The sequence below is a fragment of the Mesocricetus auratus genome, unplaced genomic scaffold, assembly GCF_017639785.1.
Source record: "Mesocricetus auratus isolate SY011 unplaced genomic scaffold, BCM_Maur_2.0 Super-Scaffold_100010, whole genome shotgun sequence".
NCBI classification, from domain to species: domain Eukaryota; kingdom Metazoa; phylum Chordata; class Mammalia; order Rodentia; family Cricetidae; genus Mesocricetus; species Mesocricetus auratus.
In genome coordinates this window covers 84,102,779-84,126,878 of record NW_024429194.1, presented here as the reverse complement: position 1 = coordinate 84,126,878, position 24,100 = coordinate 84,102,779, and the positions used below count along the sequence as shown (strand labels likewise).

Genomic DNA, 24,100 nt, shown 5'->3' with positions numbered 1-24,100 from the left:
CTTTGATCCTAGCACTCGGGAGGCAGAGGCAGGTGGATCTCTGTGAGTCTGAGGACAGCCTGATCTACAGCATGAGTTCCAGGACAGGCTCCAAAGCTAAACAGAGAAGCCCTGTCTTGCAAAAACAAAACAAACAAACAAAAAAGTGTAGTGTTTTATTTTGGTGTTTTTGTTTGGGTGCTTTTTATTTCTTTGTTTTTACTGTGCTGGAGTATAGCATATTCCTTAACAGTCTGCATTTCAAGAACACACACACACACACACACACACACACACACACACACACACATATATGCTGATTACAGCAGTGAGAACTAGGAAGGATGGTGAGGGGAGAGACTGAGTGATGAAGGGCTTTTTCTGTGCTGCTTGAATTTTTTAAATGAGAATTAAATTGAATCACACTGAATAGTTAAGTTTGAAAATTAAAAGCCTGTCATATCAGAGGTGATACTAGAAAAGTAAGTGTCATTTGTTGAATATATATGTCTTTTACTTTGCCATATTCTCTAGGAAACTCTCATCTGTAATTATATCCTGTGAGTTCAGTTAAATGCCCAACTGTAGTCTATTTCAGTTTAGCAATACCTGGGGATGGATGAGTCGGAGGTCTGCAGATTCTCTCGCTTCTCCTTAAGAAATTACAGGAAACTGGAGTAGTTGGTAGCTTACCACCACGACATCTCTTATAAGGGAAATACTACCGTGGATAACTTAAACTGTTAGTTTTAGAATCAGTGTTTATGCTTCTCTTCGATATGGATGTACTTGGTACAGATAAGTCAAGAAGCTTTTGAGAAGCCCAGTTTGAGAATACCTAGAATCCAGGCATGGCAGAGCACACAGATAATCTCAGCTACTTGAGAGACTGAGGTGGCACAGTCACTTGAGCCCAGGAGTGCAAAGATGCCCTGTCCCTTATAAGGAAAAGAAAACACCTTGCTCATCTGTTCCTGTCACAGTGTCCTTTTGCCCTCGATAATGTCAGTCAGTTTCCAAGATGACAGTGAAACAGGCAAAGGACCTTGTCAGTTACCATCTCCACCTAAAGTTGTCTGTCAAGAGCTTATGTAATAATGAGCTGCATTGTGACATTGGTGTAGAGTTTGGACTGATTATAGATCTAGAGAGAAGTTATGGGTCAGTCTGGACAGAAACTTTAATCAGAACAGAGAGCTAAAATGAGACAGTGTTGTTCTCTTGATAATCAGAGGCTGACAACAAACTTCAGAATCTGGCCCTTCTCTGAAGTGCCAAGAGTCACATGTAACTATATAGCATTGAGTTTTCCAGGAGGAGCAGATCCGTCTGGGGAGGTGCAGCCATCCCCTTTAACTTTCTTCAGTGCCATTTGATGGGGAACTGCCAACATTATTGCATTAAATTCCAGGGATGCAGTTGGAGTTCACTTCAGCACATTTGATGGACATCTGCTCACCAAATGAAAGATGTGCAAAACTTAATCTTTGCTGTCAGGGGGCTCATGTTGGGAAAAGAAGACAGACACATGTATATTTCCAATATAACACAATATATCTCAGAGGAAGATCTGGAAAAGTTCTGGAGGGGACACCAGCGGCAAAGGAGAGGAAGGGAATCAACAAAGAGCCTCTAGCAGCAATTAGCTCATGTGTGGTGGACAAGGAGACTAGATGCCAAGTCAGAATGCATAGTGGAGAAATGGGTCTGGCAAGTTCTTTTTTAAAAACCTGCACTAAAGGAAATGGATACTTACTCATTTTTTTTTGGTTTTTTGACACAGGGTTTCTCTGTATTGTTTTGGAGGCTGTCCTGGAACTTGCTCTGTAGACCAGGCTGGCCTCGAACTCACAGAGATCCGCCTGCCTCTGCCTCCCGAGTGCTGGGGTTAAAGGCGTGCACCACCAACACCCATCTTACTTACTCATTTTAAGTCACAGCATGCATAAAGGTCACATTTGCTTTTGAGATTGTTTTAACAACAGTGTGTATAGCAGAAGCATGAGAGAGTAATTAAGATAGTTCTAATTCTGCTTGTAATACCATTGGTGTATTGATTCGAACAGTGTTAGGTATGGAAGCAGAAGTGGTGGTAGATATGGTCATTCAGTAAAGTACCATTTCAACCATTGTGACATACTGGGGACCTAAAGCTATTCCTTATAGTGTATAGCCACTATAAGCATGGGAAATGGCATGTCCTCTCATAGACAAAACATGAGGTTGGTTGTGAAACAAAAACTAGAGACAGTTTTCTGACAGCCTGGACTGGTCCTTGTTTTTGCCCATCTCTGCACACAATAGGTGCATTCTGAGTAGGAGAGAGACTTGTCATTAGACAATAAAGTCACCAGTGCATTTACTAGCTGCTGGTAATGAGCTGAATTAAAGAGATCATGCCAACTGTTATTTGGCAGTGGGTTGAGGAGGAGCAAGAGTGGAACAGAGCCTTCAAGGGGAAGAGATAATGACAGTGAAGATGAAGATCTGAGGTGCAAAAATTGAAAGCATACTGATACACTTATGAAAAGGTTGGGGAAGGTGAGATTACTTGAGATGAACTTAAGTTCTGATCAGGGCCTTGGTATAGAGAGTGAAGAAGGAGAGGACTAGTCTAGGCAGGGTGAAGGTAGAGTTTGGGTCAAGCTGAGTCTGGCGATTATGATGGAGACATTGAAAGGGCAATTTGGTATTTTTGAGGTAGATAGAACAAATAAAATAAATAGTAAAGATTAGTTTGTTGCCAGGCAGTGGTGGCTTATGGTTTTAATCCTAGCACTTGGGAGGCAGAGGCAGGTGGATCTCTGTGAGTTTGAGACCAGCCTAGTCTACACAGTGAGTGCCAGGAAAGCCAGGACTGTTTCACAGAGAAACCCTGTCTCAACAACAACAACAACAAAAAAATGTTTGTGCATTGTGGCGTGCCTATAATCGTAGCACTAGGGAGAGTTAAGCAGGAGGATTGTAAATTCTTTGTTGTTGTTTTGGTTTTTTGAGACAGGGTTTCTCTGTAGCTTTGGAGGCTGTCCTGGAAATCAGTAGACCAGGCTGGCCTTGAACTCACAGAGATCTGCCTGTCTCTGTCTCCTGAGTTCTGGGTTTAAAGACTTACGCCACCATCGCCCAGGAAGGATTGCGAATTCTTGACCAGTTTGGGCTACATAGGGAGACACTATTTTTTAAAACATACTTTTCATCCTTTGAAATTATAACATAATTCCTCTTTTTTCCCCATCAATCTCTCAATCTCTTCTATACATGGGCTCCTGCTCTCAAATTCATGGCTTCTTTGTCTTTAATTATTGCTAGGGTGTGTGTGTGTGTGTGTGTGTGTGTTCCTAAATACATAAATACAACCTGCTCAGTACATATAATGTTATCTGCATATGTGTGTGATCTCAGGGTGGTTCACTTGGTATTGTATGAAGTTCTTCCCAGGGAAAGATTATTTTTCCTACTCTCAGCATTCCCCAGTTGCCCATAGGTCTCTGTCTAGGGTTGAGACTCCCCACTCCCTGTTGGTATGATCATTGTTGTGTGCAGATCTTGTTTAGGCATTCATGTTGATGATACTTAAGGGATGTAGCCTTTCTGACATTTCTAGGAGAAACTTCCTGTTCCTTTGACTCATATAATTTTCCTAGCCCCTCTTCTGAAATGAGCCCTGAGCCTTAGGTATAAGAATTGTGTTGCAGCTGTATCACTTGGAAATGGGCATCACATAATGTCTTGTTCTCTACAGTTTGATTAGTTACCTTTACACAAACACACACACACACACAAACACACTCACACACAAAATGGTCTCCATCAGTTTCAAAGAAAAGTTTCTTTGATGAGGAGTGAGGGGTACACTTACTTGTGGGAATAGGAAAAATATTTAGAATGTAGTTAGGGATTATGCTGGTTTAGTAAAGTGGCAATTGTAGGTTCTCCTCCAAGATCAATGGCTTCATTAGCGCCAGATAGTTGGCCAGGTTTTCAGGACCAGGCATGATTTTTTTCTTTGGTTGAGCAGGCCTTAAGATCATTTGAAGGCTATTGGTGTACATGCCACTGTTGAACCTTTAGGGCTATTGTGCCATGCTAGTCATTGTTGTGGGTCATATGGGGAGACATTATCACTAAACAAACAAACAAAACAGAGATGCTCAGGACATAAAGGTGCTTGTTTAACAACCTGAGTTTAATCTGGAACCCACATCAAGGTGGAATGAGAGAACTGACTTCTAAAAGCGGTCTTTTCACCTCATCATGAACATTGTTGTATGCTTTTTATCATTCACACATACACGTTATGCACACAGTAATTTAAAAAAAACCTCAATCTGTTTAAAAAGAAAGTAGTGAAGATTAAACAGATTTTAATGCCACTTTAGAAACTGTCCAATTTTTCATGTGTTACTAGAGCCCCTACTTTTTTAACTACAACCTGACCTTTATTGAATGGATGTTCAACTCCTTGTGTTAGAAGTACCTTTTACTTTTTTTCACTTAACTTTGAAAGAACCCCTGAGTAAGAGGTTTTCAGAGTTAGACCACTGTACACAAACTCTAAACGAAAGAGTGAATTCAAATGAAATTGCCTCCTCAGCTGATTCTCTGGGCAGCTTACATTGTCTGCGTGGTTCATTTTCACTTTTTTTTTTCAGGGTTTTGGCTTTTTGCACTGAATGTAACCTAGACTGATCGTCTCAGGCTTGTGTTGCCCCAGGATACTGTCAAAGGTAATAAGTTTTTTTTTTTCAATCATCAGCAGTAAATCAAGGGTCTTCATTTTAAAAAAGAAGGAAAGTTTATGGGAAGGCTTCTTTCTTGCATTCCTTTAAAAAAAAAGATTTATTTAGGGGCTGGAGAGATGGTTCAACATTTAAGAGCACTGGCTGCTCTTTCAGAAGACCTGGCTTCAATTCCTTGTACCTACAGTGTGGCCCACAACTGTCTGTAACTCTAATTCCAGGGAACTTGATTCCCTCTTCTGATCTCCTTTGGCACTAGGCACACATGTGGTACAGAAATGAGTATGTAGGCAAACACTCTTACGGATGGATGGGTGTTTTAAAAATAAAGGAATTGTGTAATTTGGGATTTCATTTCTTTTGAAAAAAGACTTATGTTTTGTCTGATGAGGGAGGTCAACACAATATAGAAATTAATATATTTGTTTACCAGAGAAAGGACTTACACACAAGCTGGATGATCAGAAGTGTGGCAGGCTTCCGAAGAGAGAGTACGTTTACTTTTCGTTTCCTTAAATATCTCACCTGTGCCCATCTCCCTGTCCCCAACCTTTTGGGTGTGGACAGTGTTGTGGGCTCACCCCCTACAATTCCCCTTTTAGTCTAAATAGAAGATTTAAATTTGATACAACTTTCAAACTATACAACATATATACATAGAAGGTGATAAGTAAGTTATAATCTGCTTATATCCTAAGCTAAACATATCTATCCTATCTAAATTCTAAACTTATCTGAAAGGGATGCCCAAGTCTGAACACCTCCTTCCAATCCCAACCCTAAAATAATTGAAAACTAACATAAATAGGTGTAAACTATCCTGTAATATCAACAGTAGGGAAAGAGGGCATGGAATTCTCAAAATTACTTCCTGCTGAAATGGGACAATGACACTCTCGTGGGGACCTGTGGGAAGAAAATGTTAGTGTAACAAAAGTCTTAAGTAGGTTAGATAGTCTGTTTGGCAGGGGATGCTTGATTGAAGTTCTTGACTGAAGTTTTACTGGTGATTAAAGCACTTGTCTGAAGCTCTGGCCAGATTGTAGAAGGTGCACTGTATCAGTTCCTTGTTCTGGAGTTGTGTTGAGTGATGTAGTCCCAAACTGGTTTCAGGATGGTACTTGTCCGGTAGAGTCGATGAAGTAGGGCCCCATTTTCTTTCTGAAGTGTTTGAAGATTGCTATCGGGAAAGTCCTTGTTCTCTGGAAAACGCAAACATTAATGTTAACAAAGAAATTTTTAACTTTTATAGGTATGCATACTGGGAAAGGCAACAATAAGGAAGAGAGTAAACATGAAGGAGATTAGACTTTCAGAAAAGGAACCAAGTATACACAGATGACAGTCCCTAATTTTGTTTTCTTCTGTCTTATATTAATGGCTCTTTGATATGATACAGAAACTCTGAATTTTATGTTAACAATACGTTTGGATTTGAAGTAGGAGAGCCAGTCCAACTCCAAAGCCAGCTTCAGTTAAATGAATTGGGACTAAAGCATATTAAAAAGCAAAGAGAAATAGATATTATAATAACAAGATAGAGAGATTCAGACATTGATACCACACATTGTATTATTATATGTTTGATGGTCCTCTGGGTAGCTATTCTTTCTTCTTCAGGTACTTTTTTGCTGTTTGTAGCTGAGTTTTCCTGTAAAGACAAAAACAAAACACTTCTCTTTCCTTTTATGAGGTTTCCTTACATATAGTAAAATATGGCCTTTTAGATGAGCTGTTATCTTTCCTCCTCCTGAGGTTCAAATCTTGATTAATTTTGATGGAACTCAAAGTTTTTCTTCTCCTGTGGAAACAAAGGCAAAACCCCTTCCCTAGTATAACACATATCCTGTTTTCCAGACTGAGGTCATAACATACACCGGTTGGTTCAGCTCAGAAGTTTTCTCTGTAGTCCAGTGTCTTTCTGCAGCTGTTTGTCTTTTCTCATTAGCATTAAGAAAGTTAAGCATTAGCAAAGCATTATGTAATCTGTGTTTGGGGGTCTTTGTTGTTTATGAAGCATTTCTTTTAAGGTGCGGTTAGATCTCTCAACCACTGTTTGCCTGCATTTATGTCTATGCCCATGTATGTATGCTCATGGGGGCTATCTAATCCTCTGTAACTGGAGGTACAGATGGCTGCCAGCTGCCATGTGGGTGCTGAAGACCAAACCTGTGTCCTCTATAAGAGCAAAAAATGCTATTAACTACTGAGCCATCTCTCCAGCTCAATATTTTCTGCATCCTTTTAGAGAGGCAAAATATGTCCATAGTATCAGCTTTTTGCATTCTTGTTGTAGCTATTTCCTTTAAAATGCACTGGTATTGAGACTGGGGATATAGCTCAGTTGTAGAGTGCTTGCCTACAATGCCTGATGTCTGGGTTGGTCCCCAACACCACATATGCATACACTCAGAAAATGCACTGGCATTCATATTGATAATGAGATTGATTCTTTGTTCCATACTAAGAAGTTAGTTGTTAGGATTAGCAATTACAGATTTAAGTGGGCAGTCTTTTCTGCTCTAGCCCACATTTGCTTTCTAAAGGAGATTTAACAAGTCGCTGTTCTTCTGTGGCATCTTGGGGCCTATAGACCCCTTCAAAACTTAATTTCAGTCTTGTTGAGTCTGCATTGTTTAATAGAGAATCCATATCTGTAAGTTTTGAGTTGTCTTACTTGGTGGTGCTGACATCAATCCCAAGGCTTTGCATATGCTAGGCAAATTCTGACCCCTGTTGTCCCTATTCTTCTGTTTATTGTTTCCTAGATAAACTGTGGCTCTTTTTTGTGGTTTTGTGTCTTGGTTGCTGATTTTTTTTTCCTTCTTTCAGCATTTAGAAGAGGAAGGAGACACGGTTGCTTTACCTCTCCTGCTGTCCTTTCTTTCTGAGTTGAAAAAGCCTGTTGTTATTGCACTAGTAGTTATCCATTGTTTTACATTGATGTTATTCAGCATCTATAGTCTTGCCTATAAACTTATTAAAGATTTTGAAGGTTTTTTAAAACAGATATATAAAAATAGAAAAATCTATTTTGATGGCGCATGCCTTTAGTCCCAACACTCAGGAGGCAGAGGCAGGTAGCTCTACAGGAGTTCGAGGCCAGCCTGGTCTACAAAGCGAGTTCCAGGACAGCTAGGACTGTTACATGGAGAAACTCTGTCTCTCAAAACAAAACAAAACAAAAAAAGAAAAGAAAAACCATGCATACACAGTCTGGCATATTGGTGAAGCAGGAAAGAGATCACTATGCTTGGAACAAAGCAAGTGGGAAAGGCTGGAAAGAGAGGAGGCTAGAGCCTAGAAGGCTTTGAAAGCTCTAGCATGCTTACCTATTCTTATAGAAGACATTCACACAGTGTGTATGACATTACTTACATGGTAATTAACAGTTACTAAGTTACTGTCCTGTGAGTGCTGAGCACAGTGCCAGTTCAAGACTATCCATCATTTAAATGTATGATAAAATGATGGAATGTTCTGAAACACATGGAACAAACACCACACTTCTTGGGACAGCTTTGCTACCTCTGGTTACTCTTTCCAGTGAATTTTTATGCTGACTTGTCAACACTTTTCTAACGCTAACACCTTAAACAGCCTTCAGTAGTCCCCAAGTGATATCCCTAATTCACTATGGATTTAAGTATTGCCTATTTTATGTTTCTCTTTTGTCAAAATGATGGTAGAACTGACTTGGATGCTTAAAATGATTATAAGTTGTGGGTGAGATGTGAGGAGGAAGGGCAGGGATATTGGAAGGAAAGGATGTGGGTAAATGCAAGGGATTTCTAGTGAGGTATTGTTAGTTTTCTGTCACCATACAAATACATAAGGTAATTGACATATAAAGAAAAAAGATTTGGTTTTGATGCAGGGTTTTTGAGGTTTTAGCCCATGACTTGTAAGGCAGACTATATTATGGTGCTATCTTATGTCAGAACAAAACTGTTTACTTTATGTTAATAAAAGGAAGAGATGAGCATCCCCCATTCTGCTCCAAGAACATGTTTTCAAAGACCCAAAGATTTCTAGACTCAAAAACCTTCCAGGTCAGTCTCTGGGAACCAGGCTGTTCCTACACAGACTCCTGGAGACATGTAAGATCCAAACTATAGCAGGTATGACCTGGGGATGTACAGAGAGATAGGGTGTTATGTGTACAGAATAGGGAAATTTGCTGTGTGATTGCAGGAAAAGACATGTATGGGAAGAAACAAGATAAATGGAGAGTTTGGGAAGGAAAGGTTTGCTACTAGTACCATGGGAATAGGAATGTGGGGTAGGGCAGGCTGTTACAGAATTGTAGCACATATAATAAAAACCCAGAAACAGGAGCCTGGCAGTGGTGGTGCATGCCTTTAATCCCAACATTCGGGAGGCAAAGGCAAATGGATCTCTGTGAGTTCAGGCCAGCCTGGTCTACAGAGCACGTTCCAGGACAGGCTCTAAAGCTGCCGAGAAACTCTGTTTCAAAAACCAAAAAATAATTAAAAATAAAAAAAATCCTAGAACCTTCATCCTGTGACTGATGGAAGTAGAGACAGATATTCACAGCTAAACACTGAACTGACCCCCTGGAACCCAGTGACAGAGATAGAGGAGTGATGAACAAGGTGGTCAAGACCGTGATGGTGAAACCCACAAAGACAGCAGACTGGACAAGGGAGAGCTCTTGAACCCCAGACTGATGACTAAGAGGCCAACAAGGGACTGATCCAGACTCCATGAATGTAGTGTCAGTGAGGAGGCCTCAGAAATCTCTGGGGCCTTGGGTAGTAGACTAGTGTTCACCATGGCATACAAATGAACTTTGGGAGCCCATTCCACATGGAGGTATGCTCTCTTAGCCTGGATATATGGAGAAGGGCCTAGGTCCTGCCCTGGATGAAATGACAGACTCTGGAGATCCCCCCAAGGAGGGCCTCACCCTCCCTGGAGAATGATGTGGGGATTGGGCTGGGGTGGGGGGTTGGGAGTGGGGCTGGTAGAGGGAGAAGGGGGGGAGCCAGAATTGACATTTGAAGCATGCATGTTTCAATAAAACCCAGAGACAGATGTTGGGGTTAAACCTGAAGGTCAGAAAAGCAAAATAGCCAGCCACTAGCTTTTACCTCTACCTCAGATTGTAAGAGTGATCCTATTTCCTTGAATCCTCAGAATTCTTCTGCCTAGATTGCACTGAGCTCCTGCTTCATATTTTCTGTAGTGCTAGGATTAAAGGTGTGTCATCCCAAGTGCTGGGATCAAAGGTGTGAGCTCTGTTTCTCTTTTAGACTGATTCACTCTCATGTAGCCCAGGGTGGCCTTGAACTCACAGAGATATATCTGCTCTGTCTTCTTGAGTGCTGGGATTAAAGGTGTGACCACCAGTGCCTGTTCTCTATAGCTAACTAGGGCCTTAGCTCTTAACTAGCTAGGTGTGTGGCTGACTAGTGGCTTAGCTCTGTGTTCTGATCTTCAGGCAAACTTTGTTAGATTACAAATAAAATATCTCTACACAGAATAGTGAACTTAATTTGGAAAATAAATTTTACATAAGTTGGGACAGAAGAGGACCCAATAAATAATACTTCCCCTACCAAGTCCTGAATTAACAGAGGCATAGGGCAAAGGAGTGAAGCAAGTAGAGATCACAATTTCTCTTCCATTATGAGTATAGTTGACTTTAGAGAACTGGCTTCTGTCCGAGGGCAAGTAGGCCTCTTATTCTGAACTCTAGGACCTAACAGGTATATTGAGATGGCAGCCCTAGTCAGAGATAAGCCTGCCTCTTCAAAGAGTGGGGAATAGAGCAGAATGAATCTCTGCAAGGTAAAGCAGCAGTGGAGGATCTGGATGGTGCAAGTCCAGGTTGAGTTTCCTCTAGACACACTAATCATATAAGTACTTCACCCTGACAACATGAGTCAGGATTTACATCTCTAATATTAAAACACTGATACTGTATTGTGAGGAAGAAAGTATCAAGAGTATCAGGGGATGGGCTTTCTTTCTCTAGCATGCCCTTTTGTCTCTTAGAGCACTGGTGTTAACCAGTAGGTATGGGTCTGCCAGGGTATGCCCAGACCCTTCCTTCCTTTCTCACATGAGTTACAGTCAGAAACCTCTTCCTTTCCATTTCCTCTGTGAAACACCTACGTATGTCTAGCACAAACAATTTAAACAAAGAACTTTGCTGGCTTTGTAATGCCTGTGCTGTTTGAAGTTCAGCTGCCTTGTAACTTATAGGCAGCTAATAACTGTCTCACTCGGATGTCTAAAAGGTGTGTGTGAAGGAAGTCTCTTGTCCACCATTTAATCTTTGCCTCAGCCATGCTGGTTTAGGAAAAGCAGCAATCTCTCTACACTGAAGCCTCCCAAGCCTGCTAATGCTCTGTTCTTTTTGCTGAGACCAGCACAGCTGGCATTTGCTTGCTAGGCCAGAGTGGTCAGTGTATGCTAAGGCTATCTGCACAGCTGACATTTAGTTTACATGAGCTTTCAGTACCACCAACCACTGTAACAAGCTGTGGCTTATTCTTGGTGAGACCTACAAACCCCTAAGCTTTTGCTAAAGCTTTGAGCCTAATGCATGCAGCCTTGTCTCTATAGAAACAGCCACTTACCTAACGACAAAGTTGCCATAACTACAGTCATTGCTGAGGTCAAAATGCTGGGTGGCCTCTAGTTTATAAGACTCAGTAGCTAAAAGCTAGTGTACCGCTGTAAACACTCACTTGGCCTAATGTACAAGAAAACACTTTGTCACTCCCTAAGCCCAGCTTAACAGAAACCTCAAAAATCCCACATACAAAATGCCCTAAACTTTTAATTCATGTCTTTTTATCAAGATTTTAGTCTCAGAGCTGGGAAGTTGGCTCAGTGCTTAAGACATTTGTTGTTCTTGCAGAGGACTCAGGTTTGACTCTCAGCACTCATGTGGCCATTTATAACCATCTATAACTCCGGTCTCAGGGGATCTGATGCTCTCTCCTGACCTCTGAGGACACCAGACAAAAAATAAAAATGAAAATAAATTTCAGTTCAATACACCAGAGGCTAGGGTTGTTGAGACACAGAAATGGCACTGTCCTTCTCCTGGTAGAAAACAAGATAAAATATGCCATTCAATGGGCATAATGACACTTCTGTTACTAAACCTATATGTGGAGTAGAGAGTTTCTCAGTACTAAACCACAGAGCTCAACAGACTTGGTAGGTGTGTTGGTGTATGCCTATAGTCCCAGCACTTTGGGGAGATGAAGGCAAGAGGATCAGGAGTTCAAGACCAGCCTCAACTACATAGTTAAAAAACAAAACAAAACTCAGTTGACTTTGCCTTCTGTGGGAAATTGTGAAGGTGTCTCACATTTATGAGGAACCAAGGAAAATGTCTGCTTCCTGGGCAGTTGCTACTTGAAGAAAAAGGATAAGGGCCACATATCTTGTCTTTCAGAGCTCTCAGGCAAGCTTCTATACCTGTTCTGGGGCAGGTATAGAAGTGAAGTGGGACAGAAAGATGAGGAAGGCTTCCTCTCCAGGTGCAGTCACAGCGAAAGGGCCAAGAGGTAACTGAGAACGTGAGTCTGTGGGAAAGTGGGAATTCAGATACAGGGCCTTCCTGAATGGCCATCAATGCCATGTACCAAGTAGAAATGTATTGCCACTAATTCTCAGAAAAATGATTCTTCCCAAGTTTCCTTAGGGTCATCAAGCCTGAGACAAGTAGTCGTTTTCTCAAGGTCACACATAAATGAGCATTAGTGTTTGAGTCTGTGGTTATATGCACAGCTATCTCTGCATGTTTGTCACTTACTCTTGCCCCTTTTGTGCTTAGTAACAGTAAGGTTGTCGGCTGCTGCCAGCTTCTGGATAGTTCAGTATTCTTTGTTAGTCTGCATTAGCCATTTCTATTCTAACAAGTTAGAAAACTGAGGGCTGGAACAGAACAAACCAGACCCAGTTGGGCTGTGATGAATGGGCAAGAGCTTGTAAAGAGATAATGGATTGAGAAGTGAGTATAGGGGCATTAGGGTTAAAGCCTTGAGGGTAGAGGGTAGTAGGAAGGGTGGAAGACAGATGAGTGTGTGTTTCTGGGGATGGGGAAGAGGAATAATTGAAGGGGAAGTGTTAAGTGAAGCTTTTTCCTTGAGAAGGAGCCGTTCCGCCAGCCTGGTTCTAGAGCCGCTTTCCCGCCAGCCTGGTTCTAGAGCCGCTTTCCCGCCAGCCTGGTTCTAGAGCCGTATCAGTCCCAAATAAACACACAGGAGGCTATATGAATTATGAAGCTGTTGGCCTTGCTTGTTTCTTACTGGCTAGCTCTGACTTAAGTAATTACCCCATAATTGTTAATCTAAGTATGTCTCTTACCGGAGAGGTTTCCGGGCTTCCTACCCCAATGGCGTTACATCTCGAACTCTCTTGTGTTTCTCCTTCCCAGAATCCTCCTGGACTCCTAGCCCCACCTATCTAGATTCCTATAGGCTCAACAGTACTTTATTGACAAATAACAGGACTTCCTCCAACAGGGAAGAGCAGTGACTGACAGAGTAGGGAACTGATAGAGTCAAGCAAGTCAAGCCAGAACAAGATATTAAAAAAAAAAAAACAAGTAGGCAGATCCAAAGGGTTAAGGTAGTAAAGCTGTAGCTGAAGTTTACCTGATAAGAACGAGTAGTCTGTAATAGAACAGCTGCTCAGTCACTGCCAGTCTCCCTGTCTACTGTCAGTGAGCATCACATGAGCCTAGTCAGTGGCCAGCAGATAAGAGGGTCCAGGGAGGGGCTAAGGAGATGGCTCAGTGGTTAAGAGCACTGCAGGGGACCTACATAGTGGCTCATAACTATCCATAAGCCCATTTCCAGGGACTACAACAGTTACTCATGTGGTGCATATACATACATTCAGGAAAAAATATTTATACACAAAGCAAGATAAAATAATCTTTTAAAAAAGAGGTGAAGAGCTCAGTGGCGGCACCCACCTTTAATCTCAGCACTAGGGAGGCAGTGGTGGGCAGATCTCTTGAGTTGGAAGCCAGCCTGGTCTACAGAGGGATTTCTGGGGCCGTCAAAGTTACATACAGAAACCCTGTGTGTGTGTGGCGGGGCAGGTGAAGCTAATACCTCCTAGATGGGGCTGGAGAGATAGCTCAGCAGTTAAGAATATTTGCTTCTCTTTTCAGAGGACCAGGGTTCAATTCTCAGCACCCACATGGCAGCTCATAACCATCTATAATTCTAATTCTAGGGAATTTGATAGACCAGACACACACATGTTGCATTGGCATATGGAAGCAAAATACCCATACATGTTGTACATTTTGTAAAAGAAAGGCCAAAGATAGAGCCCCTTGCTGAGGAAGCTGGGGTCTATAGGCTGTTGGGGAGAAAACAGCATGATCTGTGAGCCACAGAGGCCTGGAAACCCGAGCACTGTCTGAGTTATGCTGATGGTACATGGTTTATGACTGTGATCTTCACTTTAACCGAGAGGGAGACAGTTGTGAAGCACTGTGCATGCCACATCTTTCTGGATAGGTTGTTAAAATTTTCCAGGGTTGCCAACTTTTTCTTCTCTTCCTCCTCCCTTCTCTTTTGCTTTTGAGGCAGGGCCTTTCCCTGTCTCTCAGTTTGACTTCAAATTTAAAGCATCCTCCTGCTCAGTCTTTGAAGTGCTTACGTTTTATAGGTATGCACACTACATCTAATTTTATAGAGTACTAGGATCAAACTCGGCCTCAAAAATGCTAGGCAAGCATTGTACCAACTGAGCTGAATCCTCAGCTCCACAAACTTAATTTTCATAGAAAGAACAATTGTATTTATGCATAACTGCCATAAAAAATGAAGGACATGATCAACTCTAGGAAGCTTATTTCACTTGTGAGCACAGACAGTTCATCTGGGCCTGAGTGAATAGAGGTTGAGTGATAGCTACTACTATGCCAGTTTTGCATTTCTCATTACATAAATATACATTTGTTCCTTAAAAATTTAATTGGTGAGCACAGTAGAATTTTGATGCCTCTTTGCCACATAACCAATGTTGAAATGTAGAAGTCCCTTCTTGGCGTCAGGTCTTATGACTTGGCTATAGAGAGGCCTGCACCAGAGTAGATATCAAGGGCTGAGTACATTCCCAAAGACTTTCTCTGCACAGAAACTTGCATTATGAGCATCTTTTTAGCTGTTATTTAGTGGTCACTGTGCTGATCAGTTGTGTCCACTGTGATAGTCAGTCATAAAATAAGAGTCATGGGTATTTTGCTGGTCAATTGTAGTGTTCACTGTGGTGGTCAGTGTAGTAGTCAGTGATAGTGTCCACTGCTGATGGTTAGTCATAGTGGACACTGATGGTCATTGATGTGGTCAGCTGTAATTGGTCACTGCCATAGGCACTGTGGTGGTCAGTTGTAGTGTTCACTCTGGGGTCAGTCATAGTGGTCACTGTGGTATTCACTGTTATGGTCAGCCATGATGGTAACTGTGGTGGTCAGTTATAGCGTTTCCTGTAATGGCCAGCAGTCACAGTGATCACTGTGGTGATCATTGGTATGGTCAGCTGTAGCCACTGTCATCACTGCGATTACTCACATTTTTCACTGTGATGGTCATCTTAGTGCTTACTGTGGTGGCTAGTTGTAGTACTCAGTGTGGTGATCATTGATGTGGTCAACTATATTGGTCATTGCTGTATTCACTGTGTTGATCAATTGTAGTGTTGTAATTGTCGGTTGTAGTGGTCACTGTTGTGGTCAGTGTAGTGGTCACTTAGATCTGTTGTAATGGTCAGTCACAGTGGCTCCTTTTGGTTGGTTTGACTAATTATTTCTTAATAATAACATATTTGTATCCATTAAAATATAAGCCAGATTTTAAGATAAATGTTGCATATATTCTTTCATATGGGAACTCTGGGTTTAAAAAAAAAGACTAAGCAGTGAGCAGCGGTGGCATATGTCATAGCAGAGGTGGGCGGATCTTTGTGAGTTCAAGGTTAGCCTGGTCTACACAGCTAGTTCTAAGATAGTTAGGGCTGTTACACAGAGAAACCCTGTGTCAAACAAATAAATTAAGAAAAATGTAGCTAAGGTGAATGACAGTTTTGAGAAAATTGCAAAAATAGAAAGTGTCAAAAGGAAACTTTAAAAGTTAGTTTTGAGGGCTTGAGCAATGACTCAGCAGTGAAGAGTACTTATTGCTCTTACAGGGACCCAGGTTCTGCTCCCAGCACATTCATGACAGTCCATGTCTCTAGCCTTAGCTCTTACTATTAGAGGAAACTTATAGACTACTTTTATTGTATTTGTAAGAAACAAATGACTTTTATTGTATTTTTAGATAGCCAATTTGTGTAAAAATAAATGAGCCTGACATTTAGCTTCTTAGGCATATTTCCTTTAGAAGGTACACTGACTGCTAGAGTACATCCATTAGAAAAGCCTAGGATGCTCAACATAGCTATAACCCAAGAAAGACAGCCAGTTTCAGTAGCATAATACTCAGGAAGGGAAACCCAGCTCATTGGCATCCTTTCTGGCAGGTGTCTATTTTAAGAGTCATTGAAGATTTCTATATCACCTTTACCAGAAGCCAAACAAATAGGTCAAGAAATATAAAGCTATTAATAACCCATGTCTTGAACCTTTTCCAACTGTCCTTCAAGATGGAAGATCTCCACTCAACCTCTCCTCAAAGAGGATATCTCACCATGCATATGTTCATACTGAGAAGTACCCTTGATTAAAGTCATTGCTTCACATCATCCAGGATCTCCATGACAGATTTCCATCTAAATATTTGAAAAAGCAAATTTTTTTTCAAGACAGGGTTTCTCTGTATTGTTTTGGAGGCTGTCCTAGAATTCGCTCTGTATACTAGGCTGGCCTCAAACTCACAGAGATTCGCCTATTTCTGCCTCCTGAGTGCTGGGATTAAAGGTGTGCGCCACCAACGCCTGGCTGAAAAAGCAAACTGTTACGTTGAAGTCTTTACATGTGTTTTTCTCTTTTTCCCTTCCAGGCAGTGTCTGTTTCTGCAGAGTTTTGCACAGAGTCTGTTCCCATGCAAACCAATGAGGGAGAAGTAGAGGAAGAAAGCTGTTCCAAGGTCAGTACATCACTCAACAGAAGAACAGCTGGAGTAGAAATTAAACAGTTAGTGGCAGTGGCTGGACTCAGTGGGTGTTTGTTGCTGGTGAATTTAGATATTAGATTGATGAACTCTTTCTTCTTAGTATATGTCTTTATTATGCTGCATGACAATTTAAAAACATTTTACCGAATTGATTGATTGATTGGTTGATTGACTGCGTGCATTCGTGCATGCTCTGTGTATGGGGGGGGGGCTTCTATGGACTAAACTCAAGGCCTGAATGATGTTAGGCAAGTACTCTGCCTCTGAGCTATATTCCTATTCCTTTTTACAGTTTTATTTTGAGGCAGTCTAGGCTTGCCTTGGACTTACTTGGCAGTCTAGACAAGCCTTGAATTTGTGATCCTAAAAACTTAGCCTCCTACATGAGGTTGGGTGATGGTTGTGATTCATTCTTAGAATACTAGTATTGTATTGTAAATTTTGTTATGAAAGTTGTATATACTTGTGAAATTTGAAACAAACCAGAAATATAGGAGGCAAGTTCTGTTTTGTGCGATGGAAGGAAAGATTGACTTTCTTGGTTTTTAGTTATTTAAGGAGTTCAAAATCAGCTAGCTAAAAATAAGAGAACAAAGCTGGGCATATCGACACATGCTTGTAATCTATTTAGGATGCTGATACAGGAGGAGTGCCTGGGCTATCAAGTAAACAACAAGCCCTGCAGGCCTACATAGCAAACCCTTTCCTTTAACAAAAAAAGAAATTGGATTTTAATTCCATCTTCCACAGTCTTTTCAATTAAAAAATTTATCTCCCTGTCTTGCTTTTTTTATATAAAGTCTTATATTTGTAATGATGTTTTTGTTAATTTAGGACTTTGTCACAGTACTATGTTAACTTAATTTGTGAATATCTGTGAATAGAAAGCAGGTTCTGAGGATAAGTAGAACATTTTCTGTAAAATGTGGTTTGAGCTAAATCTATTTATTTTGTTGTTTTGGTTTGGTTTTTTTGAGAAAGGGTTTCTCTGTGTAGCTCTGGCTATCCTAGAACTCTCTCTGTAGACCAGACTGGCCTCAAATTCACAGAGATCTGCCCACCTCTGTCTCCCAAATGCTGAGATTAAAGGTGTAACCCACCACTACCTAGTTTCTATTTCTTTTTTTAATAATTATACTTTTAATGTTTTGCCTGCATGCGTGTATGTGCACCCCTCGTGTGCCTGGTATTTAAGCAGGTCAGAAGAGGGTGTAAGGCCTCCTGGAACCGGAACTGGACCTGGTTGTGAACCACCATGTGAGTGCTAGGAACCAATCTTGAGTTCTCTGCAAGAGTAGTGAGTGCTCTTAACCACTGAGCCACCTCTCCTGCCCCTCAATAAATAATTTTTAGTCATTTGTTAAAAGGTGATATAGCAGAGAGTGGTTATTCTCAAGATGGCCACTTTCTAAAGAGAGGTAAATAAATACAAAGATAGTAATTATAACTACTGCAAGTACTGTAAAAAATGGAAAATAAAGCATAGATTAAAGGGGACTAGGATAGGAGCTTTGGCTATTGAGGAAGGCCTCTGAGACAGGAGGCCAGCTACATGAAAAGTGAGGAGAGCAGTGTTCTAGACAGAAGAAAGGAATGCAGATGCCCCCAGCCTGTTCCAGGAACTATCAGATGCCCAGGTGGCCCGGTGTGATAGCAGATTAGAAAAGGGTGTAGAAACTGCTCCTCAAAGGCTGCATGTGGACCGATTCTCTGAACAGGGCAGCCTTATAAATTGTCCCCTCTAGCAGGACTAATCTACCACGAATATTTGAAAGGTCAGTCTAATTACCTGGAGACTGCTGGAGAGCCATGATTCTCTCGTCTACAAACCTTTTTTTTATGTGCTGGGATTGTAGGCACATTTGGTTTCTGTGGTACTGGAAATAAAACCCAGAGCTTCCTTCATGCTAGGCAGGCACCCTACAAATTGAGCTACATCTCCAGTCCTGGATGTTTTTTTTAAAGAAGTAATACAAGCTAGTATGGTGGTTTACACCTGTAATCCCAGCACTTAAGAGGCTGAGGTAGGATTGTGAGTTTGACACCAACCTGAACTGCGTAGAAGTTTCTTGTTAATCTCAGCTACATACCAAGACTTTGTCTCAGAAGACAAACAAAAATAGTGATAGGGCACATTACTGTGGAAGATGCCTGTAGTCTCAGCCTGTAATCCTAGCACTGAAGAGTCTGAGAGTCTGATTACTTGAGTCCAGAACTTTTGAGGACAGCCTAGCAGAACTCATCTATTAAAACAATAATAAAAGACATATTAAAGGAAAAAGACAAGAGAAACCTACAAGAAATGATGGAGATGCTCTGTGTTTGATAGAGTGGTGTAATTTACAATGATAATAAAAATTACAAATATGATAGAGATCAATTTTATCCAATAAAATTGTAAAGTTATAGTTATTGAAGCTAGGCAGTGGTGGTGCATGCCTTTAATCCCAGCACTTGGGAATCAGAAGCAGGCAGATCTCTAGAGTTTGAAGCCAGCTTGGTCTACATAGTGAGTTCTAAGACAGCCAAGGTAACACAGAGAAACCCTGTCTCAAAACAAAACAAAAACAAAAACAAAACAACCCCCCAAAAAGTCATTAAATATGGTGAGAGGTGAGTTGAGGTAGACTGTGGACAGCTGTTGGAGCTTGAGGATGGCTGTGTAGAGGTTCATTCACATTTACTTTATACACATATAAAAATTCCTGTAACAAAAGTTGTAAAACTTTTAAAATGCTTTAAAAGTTTTTGATAGGTTTTGTTTCTTCTGTCTCTTTCTCCCTCTTCCCTCATCCCTCTCCCCTTCCCCCTCCCCCTCTCGTTTTTGTTTTTGTTTTTCAAGACAGGTTTTCTGTGTGTACGCTCTGTTTTGGAACTCACTGTGCAGACCAGGCTGTGTAGAACCCAGTGAGCAACCTGCCTTTGCTCCCCAAGCACTGGGACTAAAGGCATGTGCCAACACCATTCAACTCTTTTTGTTTCTTAAAACAGGGTCTCTCTATGTAGTCCTGGCTGTCCTGGAACTCGCTCTGTAGACCAGGCTGGCCTTAAACTCAGAGATCCACCTGCCTCTACCTTAGATTGTTGGGATTAAAGGTGTGCACTACCATGCCCAGCTTAAAACCATTTTTATTAAAGACTGGAGAAGACTGTGTTTGCTTGTGAAAAGAAAAGAATTAGTGGAAGGAACAGTGGAACTGTAAAAGGGCCATCAGATTTGCAAGTTTGATTGAAGCTAAGAATCAGTGTGCTGTTATATCTGAGCTCAGGCTAGATCCTGCTCATGCTAGGTGGGGGTGGGGTGGGGTGGGAAGACAAATATTTAGAGGAAAGCAAGTGATTTTAGGTTTTCTTTGTATTGCCTTGGAAATTGAATCACTGACACAAAGAGTGGAATGCGTAGTTGAGGACTTGAAATGACAAGATTTCTTGAGAGGAGAGGTTTGGAGTTGAAATTATGGAGCAAATGTTAAGAGTTGTTTTATATACAAATGTGATGGCTAAATACATTTACAGGATATCAAGAGCATTTGCAAATGGAAAACAAAGATGCTTTATGGTGGACCTAGGGAAGGGACGGCCTCTTGGAGCATGGTATTCCTCATGAGGAAAGTCTCTAGAACTGTGTTTTCTGGGTATCATTTCTGAAGAGATGCTTATATTCAGAGACTATATATTCCAGAGTTGGGAACTGCAGATTTTTCTTTTTTCCTGCCAAAAAGAGATAAAGCAGGCAGTAGGTAAATCATAGATAATTCCTAAGTTATGGAAATGTGTTCTCTCCATTATTGCTTGCTGTATTATTTTTAAATTTTTAAAAATTAGTCACACACATATGTGTGTGTATGTGGACACATGGCACAACACATTTGTGGAGGTCAGAGCACAGCTTTAAAGAGTCCACTTTTTTGTGGGTTCCTGGGCTTGAAGTCAGGTCACCAAATGTACTTTTTACCTGCTGACCTCTTTTAACCAACACTATTACTACCTGTTTTTAAAGGCACTATCTTGCTATTGTAGTCAGGCTATTTTAAACTCACTGTCTAGTTTGGCCTCAAACTCAGTTCTCATTTCTCAGTCTCCAAATGATAGAATCATAGGCACATGTCACACCTGTCTTATTGCTTATTTTTCTTTACTCCTCCTCTGTCTCTCGTTAATTCAGCAAATATTTACTAATCTTCTGTTGTGTGCCAGGAACTGTCCTGGGTGCTGACACACAGAGTTAACTATTAAATTGTGACATAGATAGATATAGTGATATTATTTATTTATCTATCTATCTGTTTGTTTGTTTTGGGTGCTTCAAGGCTGGGTTTCTTGTGTGTAGCCCTGACTGTCCTGGAACTAGCTCTGTAGACCAGGCTGGCCTTGAACTCACAAGAGATACACATCCTTCTGCCTCCTAAGTAATGGGATCAAATGCATGCACTGCCATCACCACCTGGCATGCTTTGTTCTGTAGTGATTAGTGTGCTAGTGTTTTAAGTGGAAACAAGAATATCAGTTTCACATTAGTTTATGACTATTGCCTATCTTTATTTACCTTGTATGGTCACTGGTTCATAATTTTATATGGCCAACAACAGTCTTGGAATCATGCTTTTTTGGTGAAAGTGTCTATTATAAACACTAAAAGCATACACATCAACAGAGTTGTCATAGTAGAACACTAGAAGCCCCTAAATATTTTTTTCAGAGACATAGTGACTATTCTTTACATTTTCCCCAAATACCATTTCTTTTGGGGGGGGGGTTGAGGCAGGGTTTCTTTGTGGCTTTGGAGGCTGTCCTAGAATTGGCTCTGTTGACCAGACTGGTCTTGAACTCAGAGATCTACCTGCCTCTGCTTCCCGAGTGCTGGGATTAAAGGCGTGGGTCACCACTGCCCGGCCCAAGGAACGTTTCTTTAGTGAATTTCCCTGCTGTGTACAAGAGAGAACAGTGAGTACAGCTAACAGTTACCATGAGTCAGTCTTTTGTTCCATACTTGCAGAGGTTAAGTATGAGAATTAGTTCTATAACATTTTTAAAGGCACATCAAAAAATGTAAAGGTAGGAGGTATGCACTTGATTCCTTGTTCTCAAAGAGGCTCATTTGACATGTATGTGCCTGTTGACTTGAAAAAATATTTTTCTGTCATATTATAGCTCTTACTCATGGAATGTGATGATCTTTCTTCTGGTGCCTTGTTCAGCTACAACAGAGTGGAACTGTGTATTAACAAAGGTTTAGCTCTGTTGTAGATTTTCTCACATATCTTGAACCTTACTTGTTTGGTGTTATCCCTCCTTTCATTGAGATATTATCAAAAATGATGAACTTTTATAGGGACTTATTGGAAGTACTTATTGGATACTTACTATTTGCTATGCCAAGTTATGTAAGACATGGTGTTTGCATGCTGAGAACTCTTAGTCTTCTTGAGACTCATGCATAAGCAGTAGCACTGTTATTAAATGTGTATCTATCATAAGGCATTCAGTTCTTCCTGGAAGGAAGCTCCACAGTGAAGAGTGGACACTTGGACTGGGCTTTTGGGGAAGAATAAACGGATTTCGTTTTACTGGTTTGTGTGTAGGTGAGTAGAGGCAGAGCAGTGTTGTAAGTAGACAGAATTGAGTGGCACATAACTAGTAAAATATGGCAGAAGGTGCTGAATAGATTTGAGTGTGTTTCAGATATCCTACTATGTGCTGAATATACATCAGAACTTATTAAGTCAATTCAGTCTCCAGAACACAAGGATCCTAAACGATTTATGTAGATACTCCATTTTGAAGGATGTGGATAGTTGCTTCCCACTCTTTTAATGTGACTTCACATAATGGAGAAACCTGACAAACATCCATCAGCCAGCTCAAGTTCAACATCGTCAGTGATGTCATTTTTCCATTCTTGAAGGAGTGTGAAGTAGCCCTTCTGCCTTTAAACTTGTTGCCCTCCTCTACTCAGAAAAATACAAGATCCCATTGTAAGGATGTTCTACAAAATACCTGACCACAGTTATCAAGGTAAAGGAAAATGTCTAAGAAACAGCCAAAAGGAGTCTAAGGAGACACAATGATTACATGCAGTAAGTGTCCTAAGTAAGATCTAGGAAAGTGTGTAATTACTAATGAGATCTAAGTGAAATGTGCACTCTAGTAAATGATAATGTGTCATTATGGTACTATAACTATGACAAATGGACCAGGTTAGGACCAGAGTAATAATGAACATAGACTGGGTTCAGAATTTATATAGGAATACTCTGTCTTTGCAATTTTCTTGTAACTCTTTTTTTTTTTTTTTTTTGGTTTTTCGAGACAGGGTTTCTCTGTATTGTCTTGGAGGCTGTCCTGGAACTCGCTTTGTAGACCAGGTTGGCCTGGGACTCACAGAGATCCACCTGCCTCTGCCTCCCGAGTGCTGGGATTAAAGGCATGCACCACCAACGCCCGGCACAATTTTCTTGTAACTCTTAATTTGCCCTAAAAAAGGTGAAGTTTCTTTGCATGTTTTTAAACTCTAGTACAACAGCCATGCTGTCTTTAAAGACTTGGTGGTTGACTGTGCTGAGTAGGGCAGTTCTTCTGCTCCATGTTGTATTGGCTGGCTCTGCAATCAACTGGATGCCCAGTTGTCCAGAAATGTTCAGAACAACTCAACCTATGGCTGGCAGCCAGTGTCAGCTGCTAGCTGGGAGCTGAGCTTGAAGTTGTTGACTAAGCTTTGAGGTGCATCTCCATGTGACCTCTCTACTTGCCTTAGGGTGGCTGGGCTCCACCAGCGTCTGTTCCAAGAATACAGAAGCCACAGATACCTTAAGGCCCAGCCTCGTAAGTCCTCCATGGTCTCAAATTAAACCGTGTCATAGAATGACTCCAGATTTAAAGGGCAAGGGCAGCATTATTACCTCTCAGTGAGAAGTTGGCAAATACTCAAGGCTGTCTTTACTCCACAGTGGTTAGAGTGCTAGATGCCAAATTGAAGAAGAGGGATGACAAAAGAATGGATTAGTTTAGACTGCAAAGTTTCCAGAATAGGCAGCAGGTTATGAAAAGGGAAATCCTTATTTTACTTGATGGTTTGCTTTGACTAGTCTTGATGGAGGAGATAGACTAAAATATTTGTATCTTGACCTTGAGGTTTTCAAAGAAAGAGAATCTGAGCCCCACATGGTAGCACATAACCATAATCCTAGCAAGCAGGCTGAGACAGAATTGTAAATTCAAGATTAACCTGGGCAACACAGTAAGACCCTGTTTCAGAAAAAAAAA

General features: G+C 41.0%; 1 protein-coding gene across 1 annotated transcript in view; it reads left to right on the top strand.

The window, feature by feature from the left end:
* The window catches only part of Tnrc6b (trinucleotide repeat containing adaptor 6B), a 226,879-nt gene that overhangs the window by 32,708 nt on the left and 170,071 nt on the right, over positions 1 to 24,100 (top strand). The window contains exons 2-3 of the mRNA XM_040754096.1: positions 4,632 to 4,706; positions 16,724 to 16,810. Of these exons, the coding sequence (XP_040610030.1) occupies positions 16,766 to 16,810 (45 nt within the window). The 5' untranslated portion in view covers positions 4,632 to 4,706; positions 16,724 to 16,765. The remainder of the gene's footprint in view (positions 1 to 4,631; positions 4,707 to 16,723; positions 16,811 to 24,100) is intronic.